The sequence below is a fragment of the Ambystoma mexicanum genome, chromosome 3p (assembly GCF_040938575.1).
Source record: "Ambystoma mexicanum isolate Mex_15411 chromosome 3p, UKY_AmexF1_1, whole genome shotgun sequence".
Taxonomy (NCBI): Eukaryota; Metazoa; Chordata; class Amphibia; order Caudata; family Ambystomatidae; genus Ambystoma; species Ambystoma mexicanum.
In genome coordinates, this window is record NC_090925.1 from 889,315,063 (window position 1) to 889,338,276 (window position 23,214).

The following is a 23,214-nucleotide window of genomic DNA, read 5'->3' on the forward strand; positions in this document are numbered from 1 at the left end:
CTAATCTAGAGCCCGTGGTGGAAGAGATTACTAAATTTGGTGCAATATCCGGTCTCCGTATAAACTGGTCCAAATCCGAGGTGCTCCCCCCTCACCGCAGGTGTCTCACCGCAAGATGTTGGGGATGCCTTCGTTAGGCGCCCGCAAGTTATCAGATATCTAGGCATTCGTGTGTCCACGTCCCCCATTAAGCTATACGAAGAAAATTATAGCGCGGCAATACTTGGAGCATAGAGTAGACACGTGGGCGCATCTCCCTATCTCACAGGCTGCCCGAATATCGCTTTCGAAGATGGTGGTTCTTCTGAAGTTGTTATACATCTTTAATAATGTCCAGATATGGCCCACCACTTCCTTCTGGAAACGGATAGAGTATGATGCTCAAATTAATTTGGGCTGGGAAGCACCCCCGTGTCTCTCTGGACACTAACACGCCTGAACTCCCGGGGTGGGTTAGACGTACCTGACCTCTTTTTGTACTACCTGGTAGCCCAGGCTCAATACGCTGTAAGGTGGGGGTCCCCCCTCGGGTGATCTGCCCCACATGCGACTCGAGAAAGCTATTACCCACCCAGATGATATCCGTGGACTCTTGGGGGCTGCGCAGGAGAGGTGCTCGAGGGCAGAAGTACAACCCTTAGGGCTTGGGAGCATTTGCCGAAATGGTCCGGATCAGCACAATGGTACTCTCCTGACATGGCTGTATATCATGTTCGAGGTAAACCGCTTGATCTTGACAATGTATGGCATGGCTCCAGCACTCGGGCATTCTTCCTCAGACTTGTAAGAGAGCCAGATGGGAGGACACCTTGGGGAAAACCTTGTCAGATGACCAGTGGGGGTTGATCTGCACCCAGACCAAATCCATCTCCTCCAATAATAGACACCGCCTAATCCATTTTAAAATTCCTACACCAAATGTACTACTCCCCTCTTACCCTGCACAAACTGTATCCCTCTATGTCTCCGGAATGTAAAAGATGTCGCCAATCCCCAGAAGACTTACCACGGGCCTGGCTATGTCCACGGATCTACTCCTTCTGGTTCAGTATGATAGAGGTGGTGGCGAGAATGCTCGATGTCCCAGTCAATCTCACCTCCGAAGTGTGGCTACTGGCCCTAATTACATCTGGTTCCCGGAACGAGAAACGCCTAGTCGGTATGGCCTCTGTGGTGGCCAGGACACTGCTGGTGCGCGCATGGGTGGCGCCTGCATCTCCTAAATTCCACCACTGGCTTAACCTCATGGCGAGTTGCGAACACAGAGAGACCCAATATAACCTAACTCTTCCGTCAAACTGCAAACCAAGGGACTAATGGGTGGCCTTCCGGAGCTACCAGGCCATGCAAGAGGATCAAGCTAAGGGGACGGATGTACAGACTCCACGGGGCACGTCCCCCGATGTTGGGCCACCTCAGGTGGTTCACTGGGTTGGTGTTATTTGGGATATGACGCGTGGAGCTCTCAAACTCAAAAGGAAGTGTCTGGTGTGGCGTAACACGAGAATCGTTTCATTCCAATGATATTCAGTGAAGATGAGTTGTGGTGATGATAAACAATAGAAGTAGGTGGGGGAACGGGGGTTTGGGCCCGAGGGACCTAAGTTGGGATCTATTGCCACGTTTAATTTGTCAAAAGTTAATACACAGTTTTAAAAAAAAAAAAAGCAGCCGTCAAAACTGTTTTTTCAGCGACCTTGCTTTAAGTAGTGAAGCACTGACGTGTTTCTTAATTATGGCTTGTATTTTGTTGGTTTGTTTTATTATTTATATAGCGCACCAGACCCAGGGGTATTCGGGCGTGAAGGCATGAAGAGGGTTGTTCAACTTGAGTTACAGAATCAACATAATATATACAGTACAGCCATGGTTAAAATGCTGTATACAGGCACAAACGTGGAAAAAGCAAACAAAAACAAGGTATATACAATTAGTGGGAGGAATGCCTAAAAAGGCAGAGCATATATAGAGTGGATCTCTGAGAGGCTGGTGTGGTGTGGTTAGACGTCCTGTTCCTTTAACCAAAGAAAGAGGTTGGATCTGAATTGTAAGTAGGGGAGATCTTCCCTTAAGGCAGGGGGAAGGGAGTTCCAGTGTTGAGCCGCTTTGACGGGGAAGCTACTCCCACCAGATTTAGTGAGCCTAAATCTGGGTACCAGCAAGAGGTTGGAGTTAGCTTTTCTTAGGGGGCGTGCAGCTGTTTGTCTGGTAAATCTATCGACTAGATAATGGGGTGCTGCGTGGTTAAGGCATTTGTGTCTCAGAGATGCCGTTTTAAGGAGTATTTTGTCTCTAGTGGAGAGCCAGTTGACGGATATCCTGAGGTCTGATAATATGGGTGTTTTTAGGAAGACTAAGGGCAGCTCTTAGTGCATTGTTTTGAAGGGTCTGAATTTTGGAGGTGATGTAGTTGTTGCTGCCTATATATAGAGCATTACAGTAGTCTAATTTAGACAAAACTAGTGCTCTAGCGCGGGTGACGCAATTATTGGGGGAAAGGAAGGGTTTGGCTGCTCTGATTAACTTGCAGGTATAGGATGTGGCTGAGGCCATAGCGTTTACTTGTTTGCCAAATGTAAGCGTGGAATCCAAGTAAAAGCCGAAGGTTTTGACTACTTTGGCCACAGTTATGTTATTGGTGTCAATTATGAAGGAGCCATAATTGGGGCCGATTTTTTTAATATTGGAGGGTGAGTCCAGGATAAGGAGTTCTGTTTTGTCATCATTCAGGCATAGTCCATGGGAGGCCATCCATGCCTGGATGATGAGGTAAACTCTGTTCACAAAGGCCAAATCCTTGTCATAATCGCCCGTCAACGGGATGAGGATCTGTGCATCATCTGCATAATTAGTGTAGGCGATACCTAGACCATTTAGATCGAAAAGGGGCTTTGTGAAGATATTGTACAGAGTGGGAGATAAACACGAACCCTGGGGTACGCCACATGTGATGGGAATAGGGTCTGCAGCTACCAGGGGAGAGAAACCATCATGGTGCCGTTATTGAGGAAGGACTGGATCCAAGCGACTGCCACTTGGGAGAAGTGGGCTGCGGTGACCAGATGGTCACAGAGTATTGAGTGGTCTACAAGTGTGTCAATTTGTGCCTTGAGGTCTAGGAGTTCAGTCTCAGTACCATGTTGCGGTCTGAAGCCGGACTGGCGAACTCCAAGCAGTTGGTTAATTTCCAGATGATGCTGAATTTGTGAGTATGCTACTTTATCCAAAATTTTAAGTAAGAAGGGCACAGTAGTTATGGGTGGATAATTGGTTGGGATGGCTGGGTCCAAGGTTTGTTTTTTGAGGAGGGGAAGGACCCAAAGTGTTTTAAGTTGCTGGGTATGGTGCCAATTGAGAATGAGGCATTTAGGAGTTTAGAGATGAAGGGTGAGAGTTCACGGGCTGCGTCTTTTATAAGTTGGGCTGGGCACAGGTCACCCTGACAATTGGACGGTTTAAGGGTGAGGATGACTTTCTCAACTTCTTTAATAGAGACTTTGCGGAAGTGGAAGTTGGGGGTGTCTGGTCTATGAGGCGTTGGGGTAGGTTGCAGAGTAGGTGGGAGGTTTGTGGCGGTCTTAGGGGTGATACCTTTGATATTGGTTTTGGGAGCAGTGATAGTACTTTTTTTGTTGTTAATCTTTGCCTGGAGCATTGTGATCTTATTGGCCAGGGCTTCTTTTATACTAGTGCACCAGATCTCATCTTTGAGGCATGAATCAGGTGTTTGGATAGGGGATTCTACTTCTTTCAGGATCGCGAACAATTCTTTGGTGTTAGATTTAGCTTGAGAGATTCGGGAGTTATAGGACGTTTGTTTAGCTAGGATAATCTCTTTTTGTAGAGGGTGGCTAGTGTGTTCAAGTTGTTTTTGTTGGCGTCTGAAGGGTTTGATCTCCAGATTTTTTCACTCAGACATTTCCTTTGTCTCAGGTCTTTCAGGAGGGGCATCAACCACATATTTAGGTGTTGGCGGGGTTTGCTTTTTCTGATTAACAGCGGTGCAATGGCTTCTAGAGAGGCCAACATCACTTCTTTGTAGATATCTACCATGGTGGCTGGGTCAGCCTGATATGAGATGGAGTTTAAGGTAGGTAGGAGGAGGGGGATGAGGTTTTCAGGAGTTATGTTTCTTTCATTTCTGGTGGGAGCAGTGGGAGCTACGATACTTTTATTTAGGGGTGGTGTGGCTTCTAGGGAGAACAATATCAAGTTGTGGTTGGACCAGTGTTGAGGCAGTATGGACGTGATAGTGGTTGAGCAATTATGTTCCGCAATCCAACCAAGGGTCCTGCCTTTAATGCGCGTAGGTTCCGTAATCTTTCGGGAGAAACCTAGTTCCTCAAGGGCGTTGTTAATCTGTAGGGCATTGGCGTCTCGTGTGTCATTAAATCTAAGATTGAAGTCTCCTAGGATGAGGCATTTAGTGGAATGTTTTAAGTTATTGGATAGTAGGTTCATTAAGTCTTCCTCAAAGGAGCCTAGGGGTCCTGGTGGTCGGTAGATTAGGTGGATGGTGATAGTTTGGTTGTTGGCTATAGTGAGTTAGTTTGGCTGTTAGGGTTTCACAGGAGTTAGAGTTAGTTGGTGCAGATAGTCTTAACGTTAAGTTATCTTTAACAATAATAGCAAGGCCGCCACCTCTAGAGGTGGTGCGATCCAGTCGTATAAGGAAGTAATTGTCTGGGATGGCTAACATGATAGCTGGACCTGCTGCGGGATGGAGCCAAGATTCAGTAATAGCTAGGAAATCTAGGATTTCGTTTTTGATTATGTCCGCTATGTCTGTGGCATGGGCTACCATAGAGCGGGCGTTTACTAAAGCACCTTTTATGCCAGGAGGTGTAGGTGGGGCAGAGGGTGGCTGGACAATTTGTTGGCTATTTGGGGAGGTGGCGGAGTCTCTAAAGAGATGGCAATTAAGTTGTAGAGGATGTTGACCATGATTGTCTTTGTGGGATGGAATATTGGAAGTGGACCGGGTGTGGAATGTAGAATGCTGAGAGTTAGTTAGGGGATTGTGGATTCTGGGTAGTCTAGCGCAGTTTAAGGTTCCGCTGTTGGAGACTACAGGGTGTGGTAATTATGGTAGCGAGTACTTCAGGTGGTGTTAGTGGTGCGAAAGCATGAGGTAGTTGGTTCTGTAGTTGGGACATGTTTGGCATGTGAAGGGTGATCAAATTCAAGATGGTTCTCAGTAGAACCGTGTATAGTAGTGGCAGGTACATAGTATACTTCTAGGAAACTATGAATTATGGCTAGGCTGGGCTAGTCGTGTCATGACAGTAAGCAGGGTATATGGCAAATAAGGCAGGTTCTGACAAGAGTATATATTATAGTCTGGCAGTAGCTTAGCTATTTGCAAGAATACATTAGCAGTGGCTAATTACTAGCTTACATTTACAGAGGCTCTGCAGATACCATCAGAAAAGGCAAACAATGGCTAATAGGAGAGTGTGCAGCACAGTGGCAAATAGGGCTAGTAGAGGGATGCACAGACCACCTAGATGTGAATTTGCACATACAGGCAGAAAAAGTGAGCGATCGCTAATACGGAGAGTGCACAGCACAATGGCAAACAGGGCTAGTAGAGATGCACAGACCACCTAAATGTGAATTTGCACAAACAAGCAGAGATAGTAAACAATGGCTAATGGGGAAAAAATGCACAGCAAAATGGCAAACAGGGCTAGTAGAGGGATGCAGATGCGAATTTGCACATACAAGCAGGAATAATTAAGCAATGGCAGGTTAATACTAGCGATGAGCAGGTAAGCTGTGAGCTACTTAGATCACGTAGACTGTAGCTAGTGCAGTTTCCGTGCAGTTTACAAATGCATGCAGCGGTAGGTGATCACGGGTACAGTGGTTCTGTATTTCAGTTTGTACGATGCTACTGGAGGAAGGGTGAAGTACATGGGAGAACTGACAGCAAGGAAAACGTGAACGCATGAAAGGACGAAACACGTGTTTACATTAGGTGTCACAGTAATGATTGCATGCTGAGGAGTAATGTGATGCACATAATAACAGCAGTGACATTTAAAATGGGTATTTACGCGGTCAGACAGTGGAGGCCCACAGCTGCGAATATACAATTGCTGCTGGCAGCAGGCGACAAAGTGAGTCAAGGAATGGGCGCAGTGTACTTAGGCGCGATCGTGGGGGGCCAAGAGGGTGAAAGCGCTCGACTGTCGGGGAATAAAGGTACCTTGTGTGCACCACTCCGGGTGAGCAAAGGATGTTCACGGCAAATTGGCAGGGTTTCTGGGTGACAGCTGGTCAGGCGTGGACAGGCAAGGAACAGGAAGTAAGCCTTCTTTCGTGGGCCTTCCTGAAAGTGGGCCGCCTTCGCCTGCCGGCTGTTGATTGGTGAAGAAATGCGTTCTGCTGGCAAATCCAAATGCAGGTGGTCGTATGGAGTCAAGAAGTCAGGCATCTGGTGTTGCTGAAGATGCTAAGCGGCCATTAAAGAGTATGGTGCTTCTTGTGTGGGGCAATGGCGGCACAGGGCACAAGGACATAAACTGCCACGGACGAGATCATACGAAGGCTGCAGCTTAATTAACAGGATCATGCACACAAACTCCTCTCGATGTGCGCACTGCGTCTGGGTGTCATATAAAGCATTATGCAATCAATGCTCGTACCTCAAGAGATATGGGGGCATTCAGGGGCATGAAGGCACTGTTCCCGCACTGCTCCCACATTTTCAGTGTTTTCTTTGGAGACAGCAAAATGCCCTTTTGCCGTCTGTTCTTTGGTGCACGAAAAGAGGGCCTTTTTATATGTGGTGTCCAGAGAGACCTTTGTTTTTAGTTTTTGTGAACTGCCATGAGGCGAAATCGTGCGCGATAGCCCAGAGGACAGTGAGGAACCTGAGGCTTTATCCCCGGTCATTGCATGAGCCTCAACGCTCGACGATGTCATCAAGTCGGCCGTGGGGTATGTCCTTAGTGTGTTTGCGTGCGCCTTGGCCGCCGGGTGTCTTCTCCATCACAGGACCGCCGGCCGGCTTATCTGAGTCAGTGGCCCGCACTTGGGGTTCCGACAGACCCCGTTCGCCCTCTGTGTCACTCATGACCCCGAAACTGCCCTTGCTGGAGTTTTCCGTTATGTCTGTGGAGGCCTTGATCTGCATGGCGTGAGCGGGCCAGCGTTTCGCTCCGACAATCCTTTAGGGTTTTAAGCCGGAAAAGCAGACAGGATTTAAAATGCTTTTTCGGTGTGTTCTTCAACTGGAATTTAAAGGTGGGAGCCGAGGCAAAATATAAATGGGGTTTTGTGTATTATATTTTAAATGGGCAGATGGACGAAAATATAAGAAAGGGGATGATGGGATAAACACCCTCCAAAAGAGGTTAGTATAAAGAACCCCTACGGTAATGGGCCGAAGCCCGAAGAGGACTGTAAAGGTTGCGTCTGGGTCATCGATCGATCAGTTGTCGACGATGCGGGTGTTCTTCAGAAGCTGTTGAGTGGTTGAGCAGTCGTGTGGCGAGGTGAACAACCAAGGAAAGGAAGGAAGTCTACAAGTACAACTCTAGTTAAGCAAAGGTATCAGCCTGGAAGACAACTCTGCATTTGTGACCGACTTCGATGGCGGGAAAAAAACAATCTGAGGGACCTTGACGCCTATGGGTAGAGTACACGTCACACTAGGAATAGTATTACTAAACATGCCCTGTCGACGCCTGTTTGAGTTTCGAAAACAAATCTTGTAATACTCTGCGACTTCCACTAGATGTCGGACTATGCAGAACATTTGATCTAAGCAGATCCACAAGCTTCTGAAATATCTATATGCAAATTATGGCCTAAAAGAATGTTGGTGGGATATGTAATTGTAAGTCAATTTAAACGTATGTGGAATTAGTGTGAAGATTTAAATAAGTCTAGGCCACCAAATGCAGTGCTATGCCTAATGTAGCTTAGATCGACTCCATTTTCAATTATATGCTTGCAGTCAGAATCGAGAAATAAAACTCAGCAAAGTGAATCAGAAGAACAAGTTACTTACCAACTGGTAAAGTTCTTTTAATTGGATGTTCCTCCAACGTATTGAACATCTTTGACATGTAATGTCCACAGCTGTGTAGTTCGGAAACTTTTTCAGCAGAGGGCGTCCTGCGTCAATGGCGTCAGATTGAAGGCCTCGGTCGAGGGCAACGTCACCGGATGTTATAAATAGGACGCACGGCACCCGTAGCCTCAGTTTGTTTTTCCTCCATAACGTATGGCACCAATCCAATGCTTGCTTGACAGCACATAGCCTTGCGGCAACGTAAGCTGCAATCACATAGGAAATTCCCCAGAGGGGCAGGCTGGGAGGGCGATGTGGAATACGTTGGAGGAACATCCAATCGAAAGAACGTTACCAGTTGGTAAGTAACTTGTTCTTAGAATGGATTGTGTCCTCCAATGTATTCCACATTCTTTGACAGACTCCCAAAGCAGTACCAGAAAATGGAGGAGGGAAAAGAATTTAGAGTATCGAATTAGATAGGGGAATAAAGAACCACCTTACCAAAGGCCATATCTGGACCATAGCTCATATCCAGGGAATAATGTTTAACAAAGGTGTGGATAGAAGCCCATGTGGCTGCATCACAAATATTCCTAATAGGAACTCCCCGTTGTAGGGCTGTGAAAGTATCCACGCCCCTAGTGGAATGAGCTTGCAGCGCTTCATGAGGGTCCTTACTCGTCAATCGGTAACATTCAGTAATGGTGAGGATAATCCACCTGGACAAGGTCTGTTTGCCAACAGCCTGGCCCAATCGGTGTCCAGCATATCACACAAAGAGTCGATTGTCTACTCTGACCCTGGACATCCTAGAAATATAAAAGCTCAGAGCGCTCCTAGGATCCAACTTATGGAGTCGCTCCTCTTCCTTACCAGGATGAGGAGGAGGATAGAAAGAAGGAAGAACCACTTTCTGGCTCAAATGAAATTCAGATACAACCTCAGGTAGAAAGGAAGGATGTACCCTTAGTACAGCCCTGTCCTTGTGGAACACAGTAGGGGCGGCTTAGAGGAAAGTGCCTGCAATTCACTCACTCTGCGAGCGGAAGTAACCGCTACCAAGAACACGGTCTTGAAGGACAATAATCTCAAAGGACAAGAGTGTAAAGGTTCAAACGGAGCACCCATTAGAAATTTAAAAATCAAATTCAAATCCCAAACCAGCACCTGGAAAGGAGATGGTGGGAGCACATTAGTCAGTCCTTTAAAAAATTGAGAAATCAAAGGAATCTTAAAGTAAGAGCATTCTTCAGACGAGCGCTTAAATATAGACAGCACCGCCAGGTAACCTTTAATGGTACCGACTTGAAGGCCCCTGTGGGCCAAAGAAAGTAAGACAGACAAAATTCATAGTAATGGAACACTGAAAAGGATCAACATTTCGTCCATTGCACCAGTCGCAAAACTTACGCCAACGGCACCGGTACAAGGATTTTGTTGCTGGCCTTCTGGCCAAAAGCAACACCTCCAGCACATCAGCCGGGAGGTCCCAATCCGTATACCTCAACCTTTCAGATACCAAGCGTGAAGGTTGAGAGTCCTGGCCTCTGGATGGAGAACCTGAAACACCCACCCGCCCTCTCGCAAGAGCAGATCCTCTCGGTAAGGAAGGGCAGATGGACATTTCCAGAAGGTTCGGGTACCACGCTCTCCTGGCCCAATAGGGAGCAATGAGGATCATGTGTGATCCAAACCTCCAGAAAGCCTCTGTAACCTCCGTAACTCAGGAAGGACGGGGAGTGGAGGAAACACGTACAGCAGCGTGAATGACCAATCCACTAGGAATGCGTCTCCTAAGGCTCCTCTCGGAGGAAATTCCCTTGAGCAGAATCTCTTGCATTTCCGGTTGGCACTGGTGACGAAAAGATCCACTTGTGTGGTTCCCCAAAGGGAGAAGATCTCCAGAAGGACTTCCTGAGCCAGCTCCCACTCGTGAGAGATCGTGCTCTGCCTGCTCAGAGCGTCCGCCGCCAAATTTGTCTCCGGCTAGATGAACTGCCGAGAGCGAAATTCCCTGCTGTATGGCACAGAACCAGAGCTGCATTGCCTCTCTGCACAATGGGAGGGACCCTACCCCCCCTTTTATGTTGAGGTAATGCATGGCCACTGTTTTGTCCGTCATAATCAGGACACATTTCCCCCGCTTAGACGGCAGAAAAGCCTTCAGGGCTAGCCTGATTGCTCTCAGCTCTAACAGATTGATGTAAAGTTTGGACTCCGATGGAGACCAACGACCGCTGACTGTCAAATCGTTGGCATGAGCGCCCCATTCTGTGAGGGAAACATCCGTCACTACAGTCACCACCGGCCATGGTTGCCAAAAAGGCTCACCCTTCATCAGGTTCCCTTCGTTGGCCCACCACAGAAGATCAGGGAGACCGAAAGTGGAATCTGAACGGGATCCGACATCTTGCCCGAGAACTGTGCGACCACTGCATTTTGAGGACCCATTGCAGGGATCTCATCCTCAGCCTGGCCTCTGGCAACAGAAAAATTCAGGATGCCATTAGGTCGAGCAACCTTAAGAATTCGAAAGCCGGGAGACTCTGGGCATGTTGAAACTTGTCCACCATCTGCACAATGTGACGGGCCCTCACCTTGGGAGGCGAGCACTTCCCCAAGGACGTGTCCAACACAGCCCCAATGTACTGGAGCTGTTAGGTAGGTGTCAGATGCGACTTCTTGAAATTGAGGGAGAAGCCCAGCCTGTGGAGGGAGCGGCAGGTGAGACCGAGGTGAGCCAATGCTTGCTCGGATCAACCAATCGTCCAGGTAGGGTAGACGTGAATCCCCCCTCCCCTAAAATACGCTGCCACCACCACCATTAACTTGGTGAAGACCCTCAGGCGGAGGTCAATCCGAATGGCAGGACCCGAAACTGAAAGTGCGAATCGCCAGCTGCAAACCTCAGGTACTTTCTGAGCTTGGGATGAATCGGCACATGAAAGTAAGCATCCTGTAGGTCCAGAGACACCAACCAATCCTGAAGTTGAAGGGCCTGGAGGACTTGAGAAAGAGTGACCATCTTGAACATGTCCTTCCTGAGGAGTTTTTTCAAATCAATGCAAGTCCAGGATGGGTCTCAAACCCCTGTCTTTCTTTGGGGTTAAAAAATAAGGGGAATACCATCCCTTGTTCCACTCCGCTACAGGCACCAGTTCTATAGTGCCTTTCTCTAGCAGGGTCAAGATTTCCTGCACAAGAAGCGGATCTGGAAGCTTCAAAGAGAGATTCCCTGGTTGATTGTCCTGAGGCCGCTGTAGGAAGGGAAGGCAGTAGCCTTGGGCTATTGTATCCAGAACCCACATATCCGAAGTAATGGCTCGCCACTGTTTGAGATGTTAAGACACTCTGCCCCCAGCCTGTGAACCATGGGACATGGCCTTATGACTGTTTTTGAGCGGCTGCAGCAGCGCCTGAAGGCAAAGAGGCAGCTGCCTGAGCACCAGGGGTACTTTTCCGGTGACCCCTTTGACAGGCGGCTCCTCTCGTTCTACCAAAGGTAGTAACGAAAAGAACCTCCCCTCCACTGCTGTCCCCTAGGACGAAAAGGCATAGGTTGACGTACAGCTGCGCTTAAAGATTTTGCTGCAGCTTTTGAGGTCTGCAACCTCTTAAGGCTCTCGTCAGCCTTTCTGCCAAACAAATGCGTGCCATCAAAGGGCATGTTCAAAAGACTGGCCTGCACACCCGGGGTAAAACCAGACTTCCACAACCACGCAAACCTGCGTATAACGGTGCTCGCCGCCATGGACCAGCTGACACGGTCGGCTGTGTCCAAACCCGACTGAATGGATTCACACATGGCATCCTTGCCATCTTGCACAAGAGCAAGGAACCCATCCCTTTCTTCCCCTTCGGTAATATGCTCAGCCACAAGAGAAACACAATTTCACAGTGTGTGTGAAAATCTTGCCAAGGCTCAAGTGGAGTTGGTTGATTTTAACGCCATACTCCCCGCAGAAAATGCTGTGCGTGCCCAACCGTTGAATCGTTTGTCGTCCCTATCCGGAGGGATGGTAGGGTACGCCGCCTGCCTCGTGGTGGCCATAGCTGCCTGAACCACCAAACTCTCGGGAGTGGGGTGAGAGGATAAGTAACTGGGGTCGCTACCAAAAGGGCAGTATTTTTTGGTCAACAATTTAACAGTCGGAAGAGATACCGGTGACTGCCAAGCAGCCGCCACCCTTTTCTGTAAAGTGAGATGAAAAGGTAACACCGGGTCAGAGGACGGACCTTGATCTAAAATGTCTGTTAGATCATCTTGCACACAAGCTTCCAGAGGACTGGAGCAGCCCAGATACACTGTGACCCTAGCCATGAGTCTCCTGTAGGACGACTCTGCATGAGCCCCAGGCTCAGGCCTGCCAAATTCCACTTCCGGAGAAGTGTCCAAACCACTAGCATCAACTCTTCCAAATGACTGTCTCCAGAAAACACAGGAGCCTCATCAGGCTCAATAGGGTCCATATCAAAGTCTGACCTTTCCTCCTCTTCATAAATGTCATCCAGAGGGAGGTAAAAACCCTGCCTCGGAACAGAAAAGGGTCTGGAGTCAACCACCGGCCTCACAGACTTGGAAGTAGTCTTCCTTGGAGGATCCACAACATCAGGGATCTCTGACGCTACATTTCAGCCAAAAAGCCCCAAAGTCGTTGAGAGCGGCAATGGCGTCGACGGCTTCGGCAAGGGCACCGAGGGCTGATACGAAGGCACTGATTCGACGTCCGTATCCGACGGACACGGCGCCGACGGAGTCGACGCAGACTTAAAGCCCTTAGCAGGATTCTGCAGTCTCGCTGGGGACGAGGACCAAGACCTGGAAGCACCTCTCCTGCGACCATCCTGAGCCTTGTCCGAACGGGACCTCGAAGGTTCCCGATGAGGATCGCACCAAGGACCCGAGTCCCAAAGGCATACGAGCCACGGTTCGAGACCGCTCCTTGCCGGCTTCGTGAGAAGGCACGGACGGACCTGTGCCCTGCGATTGAAAAATCGCCAACATCTGCTCCCTAATGGCAGCCCATTCCTCCGGAGTCGAGGACTTTGTTGGACAAGCCAATTTCCTCGAGGCACCATCGTCAGAGGAGGACGGGAAAGGCGACCGGTACGGCGCTTCCTCGAATGCCGAGACGAGGACAACGAATGGCAGGAACCACTGCGGGACCGAGACCCCCCAAGAATCCTTCCGACGCGGAGAGTCGTCTCTCGAATCGTCGGTGGACTACCCTTGGACTTGGAAGTACGTTTGGACTTACTGGGTTTAGCACCCCTACCTACCTGAAGCTTTCCCTTACGCTCCCGCAAGGCCATGGCAGTCAGTGACTGGCATTTCGAACAGTCGGCGGTGTCGTGACTCTTTCCCAAGCACCACAAACAAATGTGATGCTGGTCAGTGATCGACATTTTAGACTTGCCGTCCTGGCAAGTCTTAAAGTCAGACCGCTGAGTCGGAGGTGTCGAAGAAGAAGACATCTTTCACAAGGTGAAACACGAGGCGCGCCGAGTCTCCGAAGCAAACACGTTTGTGGAAAAAACGGAACTGAGGCTATGGGCGCCTCATTTATAACATACAGTGACGTCACCCTCGACGGAGGCCTACGAGGGACATCGACCCGACGCCATTGACGCAGGACGCCCTCTGCCGAAAAAGTTTCCGAACTACACAGCTGTGGACATTACATGTCAAAGATGTGGAATATATTGGAGGACACAATCTATTCGAAATATGAGTCCATTGCCAATCATAGATCTTTGTCCCGAACAGAAGTTGCTTCAAATTCACAATTTAGAAGAGTGAATGTTAATTGTATAGGTTTGCTAGGTTTTTCAGAGGACCACTGTAATAGTTAGAAAGGCTGACAATCTTAATGAGGTCGAAGAAGACAAAAATGTGTTGCACTGAGAATGTTATAAAATCTACTGATAAGTGAGCAGGGTATCCATTTTGGATTTCTTGGGTATAGTGTGCTGTCCATTTCTGTGTTCACATTGCAGTGCTGGTATTAAAGATTTACTAAACTAACCTAACCGAGATTTGAATCTTGTTTTTGTGACAATGACGACACATCTGAACCACCAGTGAAAACGTATGCACCTGCTTCTGGGATCCTAGAGCTGCTTTTTAGCATGCCATAATCAATTTCTGACGTTTTTGTTTTCTAATACAGTAGCTCTGGCTGACTTCAGGAAGACCTACAAATATTGGTTGCTGTTTCATCTGAGCATGTGTGCCAGTAGAAAAAAGAAAGTTGTGGTCATAAGGCGTGTGTGCCTCTGCTTACACTCAGTGGACTTCACTCTCAGCACCAGTGGCACTAAGACAGTCGGTATGCAGTGTGCTGCGCACGATAGCAGATACAAAGGTTTCAGAATACTGGCAGTACTTGGGAATATTTCAAATGACAACAAATCGGTCAGAGGCATCCATTATACACATAAAATACTATAAGATAGATCTTTAATAACTTACCAACGTCATCCATCTCTATATTCCGGCTTTGATTTTTACTGTCTGCCGTGACTACTTGGCCTGTGTGTTTCAACAGAACACTTCTATACACCTTAACAAAAGCAAAATGGACTTTATTTTCAGCTAAATGATTGCATTTGAGTGTTCATTGTTTAAATTCAGTTAATTGACTCCCAATCAATTGCATTGAATATCCCAGAAATAGTAACCCAGACTGAAAATGAAGTGAAGTGGTAAATGTAACTACATATTACACTCATAACATAACATTTAAAAAAAAAGGACAATTAACAACTTTTCCCCTTAAAACAAATGTCCTTCAAAATCTATGCATTTGCTTTAGAAAGAAACAGTTACTCACCATACTGTCGACTGTACTTTTAGTCCAGAGCTCCCTTATCCATTATACTAATGAAGTCCAAGTATTGGGATGCAAAACCAAACATCCCCCTTTAAATTTGTTGCATGTACCAGTGTGCCTGGGAGTGCCCACACATGTGGACTCCTCCCACCTGCCTCACTCCTCGGTCCATGAACGCTCATCAGCTACTACTACCCAACTGATTACAGGGATGGAGGGTAAGTTGTATGGCAGAAAGGGGTCTTTGGACTAGGAGTGCAGTAGTCACTATGGTGAGTAAATGTTTCTTACTCCTACATCCCTTCCCCTTTCCTCCACACTGATGGTAGATTTTGTAGTAGCAGCTTTGGGAAGGGGAAAACCCTACTGACTAGCAAACTAGTTGAGTAGGGCAGACTGTCCAAAAGTGGTGTCAGCCCTGGAACTGGTGTTCTAGACAATACTTGCAGAAAGCAAATGGAGTAGACCATGTGGCATCCCTGCTAATAACATCTAAAAAGCCGCTGGCTGTGGTTTTGGCCATGCTGGCACGAGCATGCATGCCTTTAGGAGTCTCGCACTTTTGCATGGAGTAGCAGTGTCTGATGCCTGGAGCTACCGACTTAGAGGCCTGTGAGCAGCGATGCTGACCACCAGAAGTAACGAAAAGGACCTACAATTTCCTGAACTGTTTAGTCTGATGCAGGTAAAACTTGAGGACTCGACATCGAGAGAGTGAAGAGCGACTTCAGCCAAAGATTAGGTTTTCGGAGAAAAGATGGGCAAGACCGCCTCCTCGTTGATATGGAATGAAGACACTACTTTAGCTGACAAGGCACACTCCGTGCAGATGTGAGAGCCATGAGAAGTGCAACCTACAGGTCAGAAAAACAAGTTACTTTCTTACCTGGTAACGTTCTTTCGATGGGATGTTCCGACGACGTATTCCATATCTATGACTTTAATCACCACAGCTGTGCTGCATCGGAAAATCTTTCGGCGGCTGCGTCCTGCGTCGATGACGTCGCTACGCCGCCCTCGAGGACCGCCTCCAACGGCCGACGTCACTGGATGTTATAAGTAGGACGCACAACACCCGTAGCCTCAGTTGTAGTTTTTTCGCCAGAACGTGTGGCACCAGTCTTCTGCCAGTCTGACCACACAGAGCCTTGCGGAAACGTAAGCTGCAATCGCATAAGAAATTCTGTAGCGGGGAAGGTAGGGAGGGAGCGATATGGAATACGTCGTCGAACCATCCCATCGAAAGAACCTTATCAGGTAAGAGAGTAACTTGTTCTTCGAGGGGATTGGGTCCTCCGACGTATTCCATATCTATGACAGACTCCCAAAGCAGTACCAATGCAAGGAAGTGGGAAAAGAATTTAGAAAACAAAAATTTAGAATGCCCAATCAAATTGCGGAGTAAAGGACCGCCTTGCCAAAGGCCAGATCCTGCCCCCGGATGGAATCGAGGGAGTAGTGACGTACAAAAGTATGCACTGAAGCCCAGGTGGCTGCATCACAGATGTTACGAATAGGAACACCCCTCTGTAGGGCAGCAGAGGCAGCCATACCCCTGGTAGAATGAGCCCGTAAACCAACCGGTGGGTCCTTACCCGCCAAGTGGTAACATTCCGAGATAGCCAAAATAATCCAGCGAGACAAAGTCTGTTTCGTCACAGCTTGTCCCAAACGCTTTCCAGCATAACCTATGAAGAGTTGATCGTCCACTCTGACCCGGGACATGGGTGAAATATAAAAGCTTAACGCTCGCCTAGGATCAAGCCTATGGAGCCTCTCCTCTTCCTTACCAGGATGTGGAGGAGGATAAAACGCCGGAACAACCTCCTTCAGGCCTAAATGAAATTCCGACACCACCTTCGGAAGAAAGGCAGGATGAACTCTAAGGACAACCCTGTCCTTATGAAACACAGTGAAGGGTGGCTTAACTGAAAGTGCCTGTAACTCACTCACTCTGCGAGCGGAAGTGACCGCAACCAAAAACACAGTTTTAAGAGTGAATAGTCTTAAAGGGCATGAATGCAAAGGCTCAAACGGAGCACCCATCAGAAACTTGATAACAAGGTTCAAATCCCAACCGGCCACCTGGAAAGGTGACGGAGGGAACACATTAGTGAGCCCTTTCAGAAACTGAGAAATTAAAGTAATTTCAAAATAGGAACACTCTTCAGACGAGTGCTTAAATATGGACAGCTCCGCCAGGTAACCTTTAATGGTACCCACTTGAAGGCCCCTGTGGGCCAAATAAAGCAAAAAAGACAACCATGGGAATGTCACATGCAAAAGGATCCACATTCTTAACCCTGCACCAGTCGCAGAACTTACGCTAACGGCACAGGGACTTTGTTGCTGGCCGTCTGGCCGAGAGCAACACCTCCATCAAGTCGTCAGGGAGGTCCCAATCCTTATACCTCAACCTTTCAGAAACCAAGCGTGAAGGTTGAGGGATCTGACCTCTGGATGGAGAACCTGACCCCCCCCTCCCGTGAGAGCAGATCGTCTCGGTAGGGAAGACGACGTGTAGGGCAGATGGACAAGTCGAGAAGGTCCGGGTACCACGTCCTCTGGGCCCACACCGGAGCAATGAGGATCATCCGGGAATCGAACCTTAGTAAACTCTGCAGCACTTGCGGAATGACGGGGACCGGAGGAAACGCGTACAGCAGTGGGAATGACCACTCCACCACAAACGCATCTCTTAAGGCTCCTTTCGGTGGAAATCCCCGCGAGCAGAACCTCTCGCACTTCCGCTTGACACTGGAGGCGAAGAGATCCAGTTGAGGGGTCCCCCAAAGGGCGAAGAGCTCCAGGAGAATCTCCTGAGCCAACTCCCACTCGTGAGAGATCGCGCTCTGCCTGCTCAGAGCGTCGGCCGTCTCGTTTTCGTCTCCGGCCAGATGAACTGCCGAGATCGAAACTTGCCCAGAACCAGAGCTGCATCGCCTCCCTGCACAGAGGAAGTGACCCTGCCCCCCCCCCCTCCCCGTTTGTTGAGGTAGTGCATGGCCACCGTGTTGCCCGTCAGGATCAGGACATTCTTCCCTCGCACAGTCGGCAGAAAAGCCTTCAGGGCTAGCCTGACGGCCCTCAGCTCCAACAGATTGATATGGAGTCTGGACTCCGACAGAGACCAACGACCGCTGACTGTCAACTTGTAGGCATGGGCTCCCCATCCCGTGAGGGATGCGTCCGTCACAATCATCACCTCCGGCCAGGGTAGCCAAAACGGAGCCCCCTTCATCAGATTGTCTTCGACGGCCCACCACAGAAGGTCCTGGGCGACAGAGGACGGCGCCTAAACAGAGTCCGACATCCTGCCGGAGGACTGAGACCACTGGAGCTCGAGTGCCCATTGCAAAGATCTCATCCGCAACCTGGCCTCCGGCACCAGAAGAATGCAGGATGCCATGAGGCCGAGCAATCTCAAGAACTCGAACGCTGGGAGACTCTGGGCAAGCTAAAACTTGTGCACCATCTGCTGAATGTGATGAGCCCTCACCTGGGGAGGAAAACACTGCCCCAGGGACGTGTCGAGCACTTATCCGATGTACTGGAGCCTCTGAGTTGGTTTCAAATGGGACTTCTTTAAGTTGAGGGAGAAGCCCAGCTTGTGGAGGGAGTGATAGCTGACTGACAGATGATCCAGGACCTGCTCGGGAGAGCACGCCTTTATCAACCAATCGTCCAGTTAGGGGTAGACGTGAATCCCCCACTTTCCTGAGGTGCGCTGCCACCACTAGCATGATCTTGGCGAAAACCCTCAGGGCGGAGGTCAAACCGAACGGCAGGACCCAAAACTGAAAGTGCGAGTCGCCAACCGCGAACCTCAGGTACTTCTTGTGCTTTGGATGTATAGGCACATGAAAATAAGCGTCCTTGAGGTCGAGAGACACCAACCAGTCCTGAAGTTGAAGGGCCTGGAGGACTTGAGAGAGAGTAACCATCTTAAACTTGTCCTTCCTGAGGAGTTTGTTGAAACCGCGCAAGTCCATGATGGGTCTCAATCCCCCGTCTTCTTGGAAATCAAAAAATAAGGGGAATACCTTTCTCCAGCAGGGATTGCATTTCCTGCGCAAGGAGCGGATCCGGATTCTTCAAAGAGAGATTCCCCAGTGGATTGTCTTGAGGCCTCTGCCGCGAAGGAAGACAGTAGCCGTGTGTTATGATCTCCAGAACAAACACATCTGAAGTAATGGCGCGCCACTCTGCAAGATGATCCGCCATGCTTCCCCCAACCGGCGAACCATGGGACATGGCCTCATGACTGAGCTGAAGCGGCTGCGGCGTTGCCTGAGGGCAAAGAGGCAACAGCCCGAGCGGCCTTGGCACCTCGAGTACCTACGGTGGCCCCTTTGACTGGCAGCTCCTCTCGCTTTACCAAAGGATGAGTAATAACGAAAGGAACCTCCCCTCCATTGCTGTCCCCTAGGACGAAAAGGCAGAGGTGGTCGAACTGCAGCGCCCAACGACTTTGCTGCAGCTTTGGAGGTCTGCAACGTCTCAAGGCTCTCAGCCTTGCTGCCAAAAAGATGTTCCCCATCAAAGGGCATGTTGAGGAGCTGGGCCTGCACATCAGGAGCAAACCCCCGACTTCCGCAACCACGCAAACCTGCGTATCACGGTGCTCACCGCCATGGACCGGCTGACGCAATCTGCCATGTCCAAACCTGACTGAACGGCTTCACACATGGCATCCTTGCCATCCTGAACGATGGCAAGGAAACCATCCCGTTCGTCCCCTTCGGGAAACACAGTTACACAGAGTGTGCGTGAAACGTGAAAAGGCACATACGGAGTTGGCCGCCTGAAGCGCCATACCCCCTGAAGAAAACACTTTCTTCGCCCAGCTGTCAAAACGCTTGTCGTTCCTATCAGGAGGGATGGTAGGATACGACCCCTGCTTTGGCGGGGCCGTAGCCGCCTGCACCACCAAACTCTCAGGAGTGGGGTGCTTGGACAAGTAGCAGGGGTCGCTACTGGCTGGACGGTATTTTCGCGGCAAAGACTTGCCCACTGCCGGGAGACTCTCCGGAGAAGCCCAAGCCGCCGCCACCCTCCTCTGTAGAGCCATATGAAACGGCAGTACCGGGTCAGTTGGTGGACCAAGGTCGAGGATATCCGTAAGGTCATCCTGAAGAAACTCCCCCGGGGGACCAGACCATCCCAAGTACTCGGTGACCCTCGAGATAAGGCGCTGGTACGAGGAGTCGGCATGAGTGCGATGCTCAGGCCTACAAAACTCCAACTCCGGAGAGGTGTCCAGCCCACTAGCATCGTGCAGGGACTGCCTCAGGTCCTCAAACTGGCTATGGCCTGAGAATCGCGTCAGGCACCGTATTAGGAACCATGCCATCATCAGAGCCCTCATCCACCTCCGAAATAAGCTCAAGATGGCGGTAAGAAGGCACAAAATGTGAACCAAAGCCATGCTTGACCTTGGCCATAGCCTTTCTAGGGGGTTCCACCAAGCCTCGGGGTACTCCCGTCGACACAGCCTCGAAAGGCGTCGAGGGCATCGAGTGAATCGGCGTCAACGCCGACATCATCGATGGTGTCGACACAGGCCTCGAGGCCTTCTTGGGAGGCGGGCCCTCGAAAGAGTCCGTCGATGACCTCAGCGCCACCAGCGTCGACGTCTTCCTCGAAGGCATCACAGGTTCAAACGGTCTCGAGCGCGTAGAGGACCTGGACCGGGCATGACGAGAACGATTCCCCTTGTCCAAGCGGGACCTCTCCCGCGAATCGTGCCGACCACCCGCGCCCGAAGGCGTGCGAGTGGCGTCTCTCGACCAATCACGACCCACCCCACTCGGAGGCGCGGACGGACCGGTGCCCTGCGATTCGAGAATCGCTAACATTTTCTTCCTGAAGGAAGCCCATTCCATCTGGCGTCACCTGCTTGGAAGGGTAAGCGACACACCGACGGGCGGAGTCCTCGGAAGAGGACGGGGAAAGCGACCGATGACAGCACTTCCGGGAGTGCCTCGAAGAGGCAGAGGAGTGGCGGGACCGACTCCGGGACCGAGACCCACTGGACTTCCGACGACGACGCGGAGAGTCGCCTCTCAAATCATCCGTCGAAAGCCCCGCAGACCTCGACTTCTGTGGCTTAGACACCTTACCTACCGATAACAACTTCTTGCGCTCCCGCAAGGCTTTAGACGTGAGCGACTGGCAGTCGACACAGTCGTCCGTGTCATGGGCCTCCCCGCGGTACCAGAGGCAGGTGTTGTTTGAGTCCGTAACCAACATCTTGGACCCACAGTCCCCGCACTTCTTAAATCCCAGACGCGGGGTGGAAGACTAGGTAGACATCCTTCACGAAGAAGAAACTTCACAAAACGAACAGGTTCGAAGAACCGAGAAACAAACTCCAAAGAGTCGAGGCGCGCCGAGATCTTCGAAGCAAACATGTTCGTGGAAAAACCGGAACTGAGGCTACGGGCCCCGTGCGTCCTACTTATAACATCCAGTGACGTCGGCCGTCGGAGGAGGTCCTCGAGGGCGGCATATCGACGTCATTGACGCAGGACGCAGAAAGATTTTCCGAAGCAGCACAGCTGTGGTGATTACTCTCATTGGAATACGTCGGAGGACCCAATCCCCTCGAAACTTCAGTTTAGTGGAGGATAAAGTCTATGAGGGTTTGAACGTTAAAGATGAGGATGAAGGACAATTGGCAAACCAGGAGAGGTCTCTTAATAAGAGGATATAGCCTGGTGAGATCCTCATGGTGTCTGTGCACAATCGGGTTGTAAGTGGAAAAAACATCCTGGGTGGTGCTGTAGGCCCAAATAGTTATCAGATAAGATCGACATGAGTCAACTGAGTGGCCGCAAGATGTGAGATAAAGGAAAGAATCTCATTCAGAGGGTAGGTCACAGGATTGACCTGCTGTCCAGAATACAGTAACAGTACCTGGTCCACTTGATTCTGTACGGGGCCTGGGTAGATGCCTTCCCTAGCTACCTGAATCACATCAACAATATTTCCTGCAGGTAACCAGAGAAAGCGTAGGGTGAACTGCACAGGAATCATGCTGTTAAGCTGAGTAATTGAGCAAAGGGGTGAAGGACCCTGCCCTGCTGTTGATGTAGGAGATTGTGTGTTACCTGGAAGCCGGATTGGACCCTTCCTCCGGGCTTCCACGGCAGGAGAACTAGAAGCTGTCTGGTCATTGAGGGTCTATTCGAAAGAGTAGAGTTCCTAAAATTGGAGATTCTCTACCGGACCCTAGGGAGACTAGGAATCTTAGGAAAGGCATTCAGGAATATGGAGTCCCCAATGGATCGATAGGGCATAATTTAAAGAGTTCCCGTACACTCCTCCCCTGGAGGCGAAGGGAGGGCACTTGCTGTTCACGGCCGTGGCAAAGAGGTCTACCTGTGGGTCACTATTGCGCAGAAATGGCCTGCAAGAGTGCTTGATATCCCACTCATGGTACAGTGACATCATCCTGCTTAGGAGGTGATTCTCCACATTCGGCACCCCTGATAGATGGATAAGCTTTCAGGGCAATTTGATGCTAGAAATCTAGCTCCCACTGCACTGGCCGAAGCCAAACTAGAGCGCTGGCGCTCTCTTCCCTTATCATTGGCCGGGCGGCTGTCGCTGGTCAAGATGATACTGCTCCCTAAGTTCCTGTACACGTTTACAAATGTTCCCATCTGGCCTGGAAATAGTTACTTCACTGATCTGCACAAGCTGTGTGCCCAATTCTTGTGGCATTCCGGCGCGGTGCGGAAAAAGTGGGGTGCTATGACCCTTCCCTATGATAGGGGCGGGTTCACGGCCCCTGACTTGATGAGTTATTGGACTGCGGCGCAGGCACAATTTGCCACATACTGGTATCCTGGTCCTCCTTCCCGCCCGCATGTCAGGCTTGAAATCATTGCTGCCTCCGGTGCTAACATTATGTCCTTACTTCTACACCGGAAATATGAGCCTGACTCTCCCATAGACCCCGTCCAGACCACCTTGTTTGCCTGGAGGCGGATATTCGCTGCTGCCCCCGAGACTCACCCTTACTACAAATGGCTCCCTGCATGGCGGGTCCCCAGTTTGGAACCCACGAATGACTCAGCCCTGGCACGGCACTGGCGGGACCTGGGTTATCTGGCCCTTACTGACTTCTACCCGGATGGGGTATTCATAACGCCACAGACGTGGAAACCAGCCCACTCGGGCTCGCTACTTGAGCTACTTCAGTATTACCGACTCCGCGCAGCGTTCCGGGCGGCTTGGCCCACCTTCCCCAGCGAACCCCCAGACCACCCTGCCATCTCCTACATTGCCAACTCCGGGGGGGCGCGGGGAGTGGTCTCATCATTGTACAAACTCCTGCTCACTGCTTCA

General features: G+C 50.0%; 1 protein-coding gene across 3 annotated transcripts in view; it reads right to left on the reverse strand.

The window, feature by feature from the left end:
- Nucleotides 1-23,214, reverse strand: part of RBL1 (RB transcriptional corepressor like 1) — a 1,112,731-nt gene that overhangs the window by 206,291 nt on the left and 883,226 nt on the right. For all 3 annotated transcript variants that reach the window (XM_069652118.1, XM_069652119.1, XM_069652120.1), the window contains one exon: nt 14,499-14,589. In XM_069652118.1, coding sequence (XP_069508219.1) covers nt 14,499-14,589 — 91 coding nt within the window. The remainder of the gene's footprint in view (nt 1-14,498; nt 14,590-23,214) is intronic.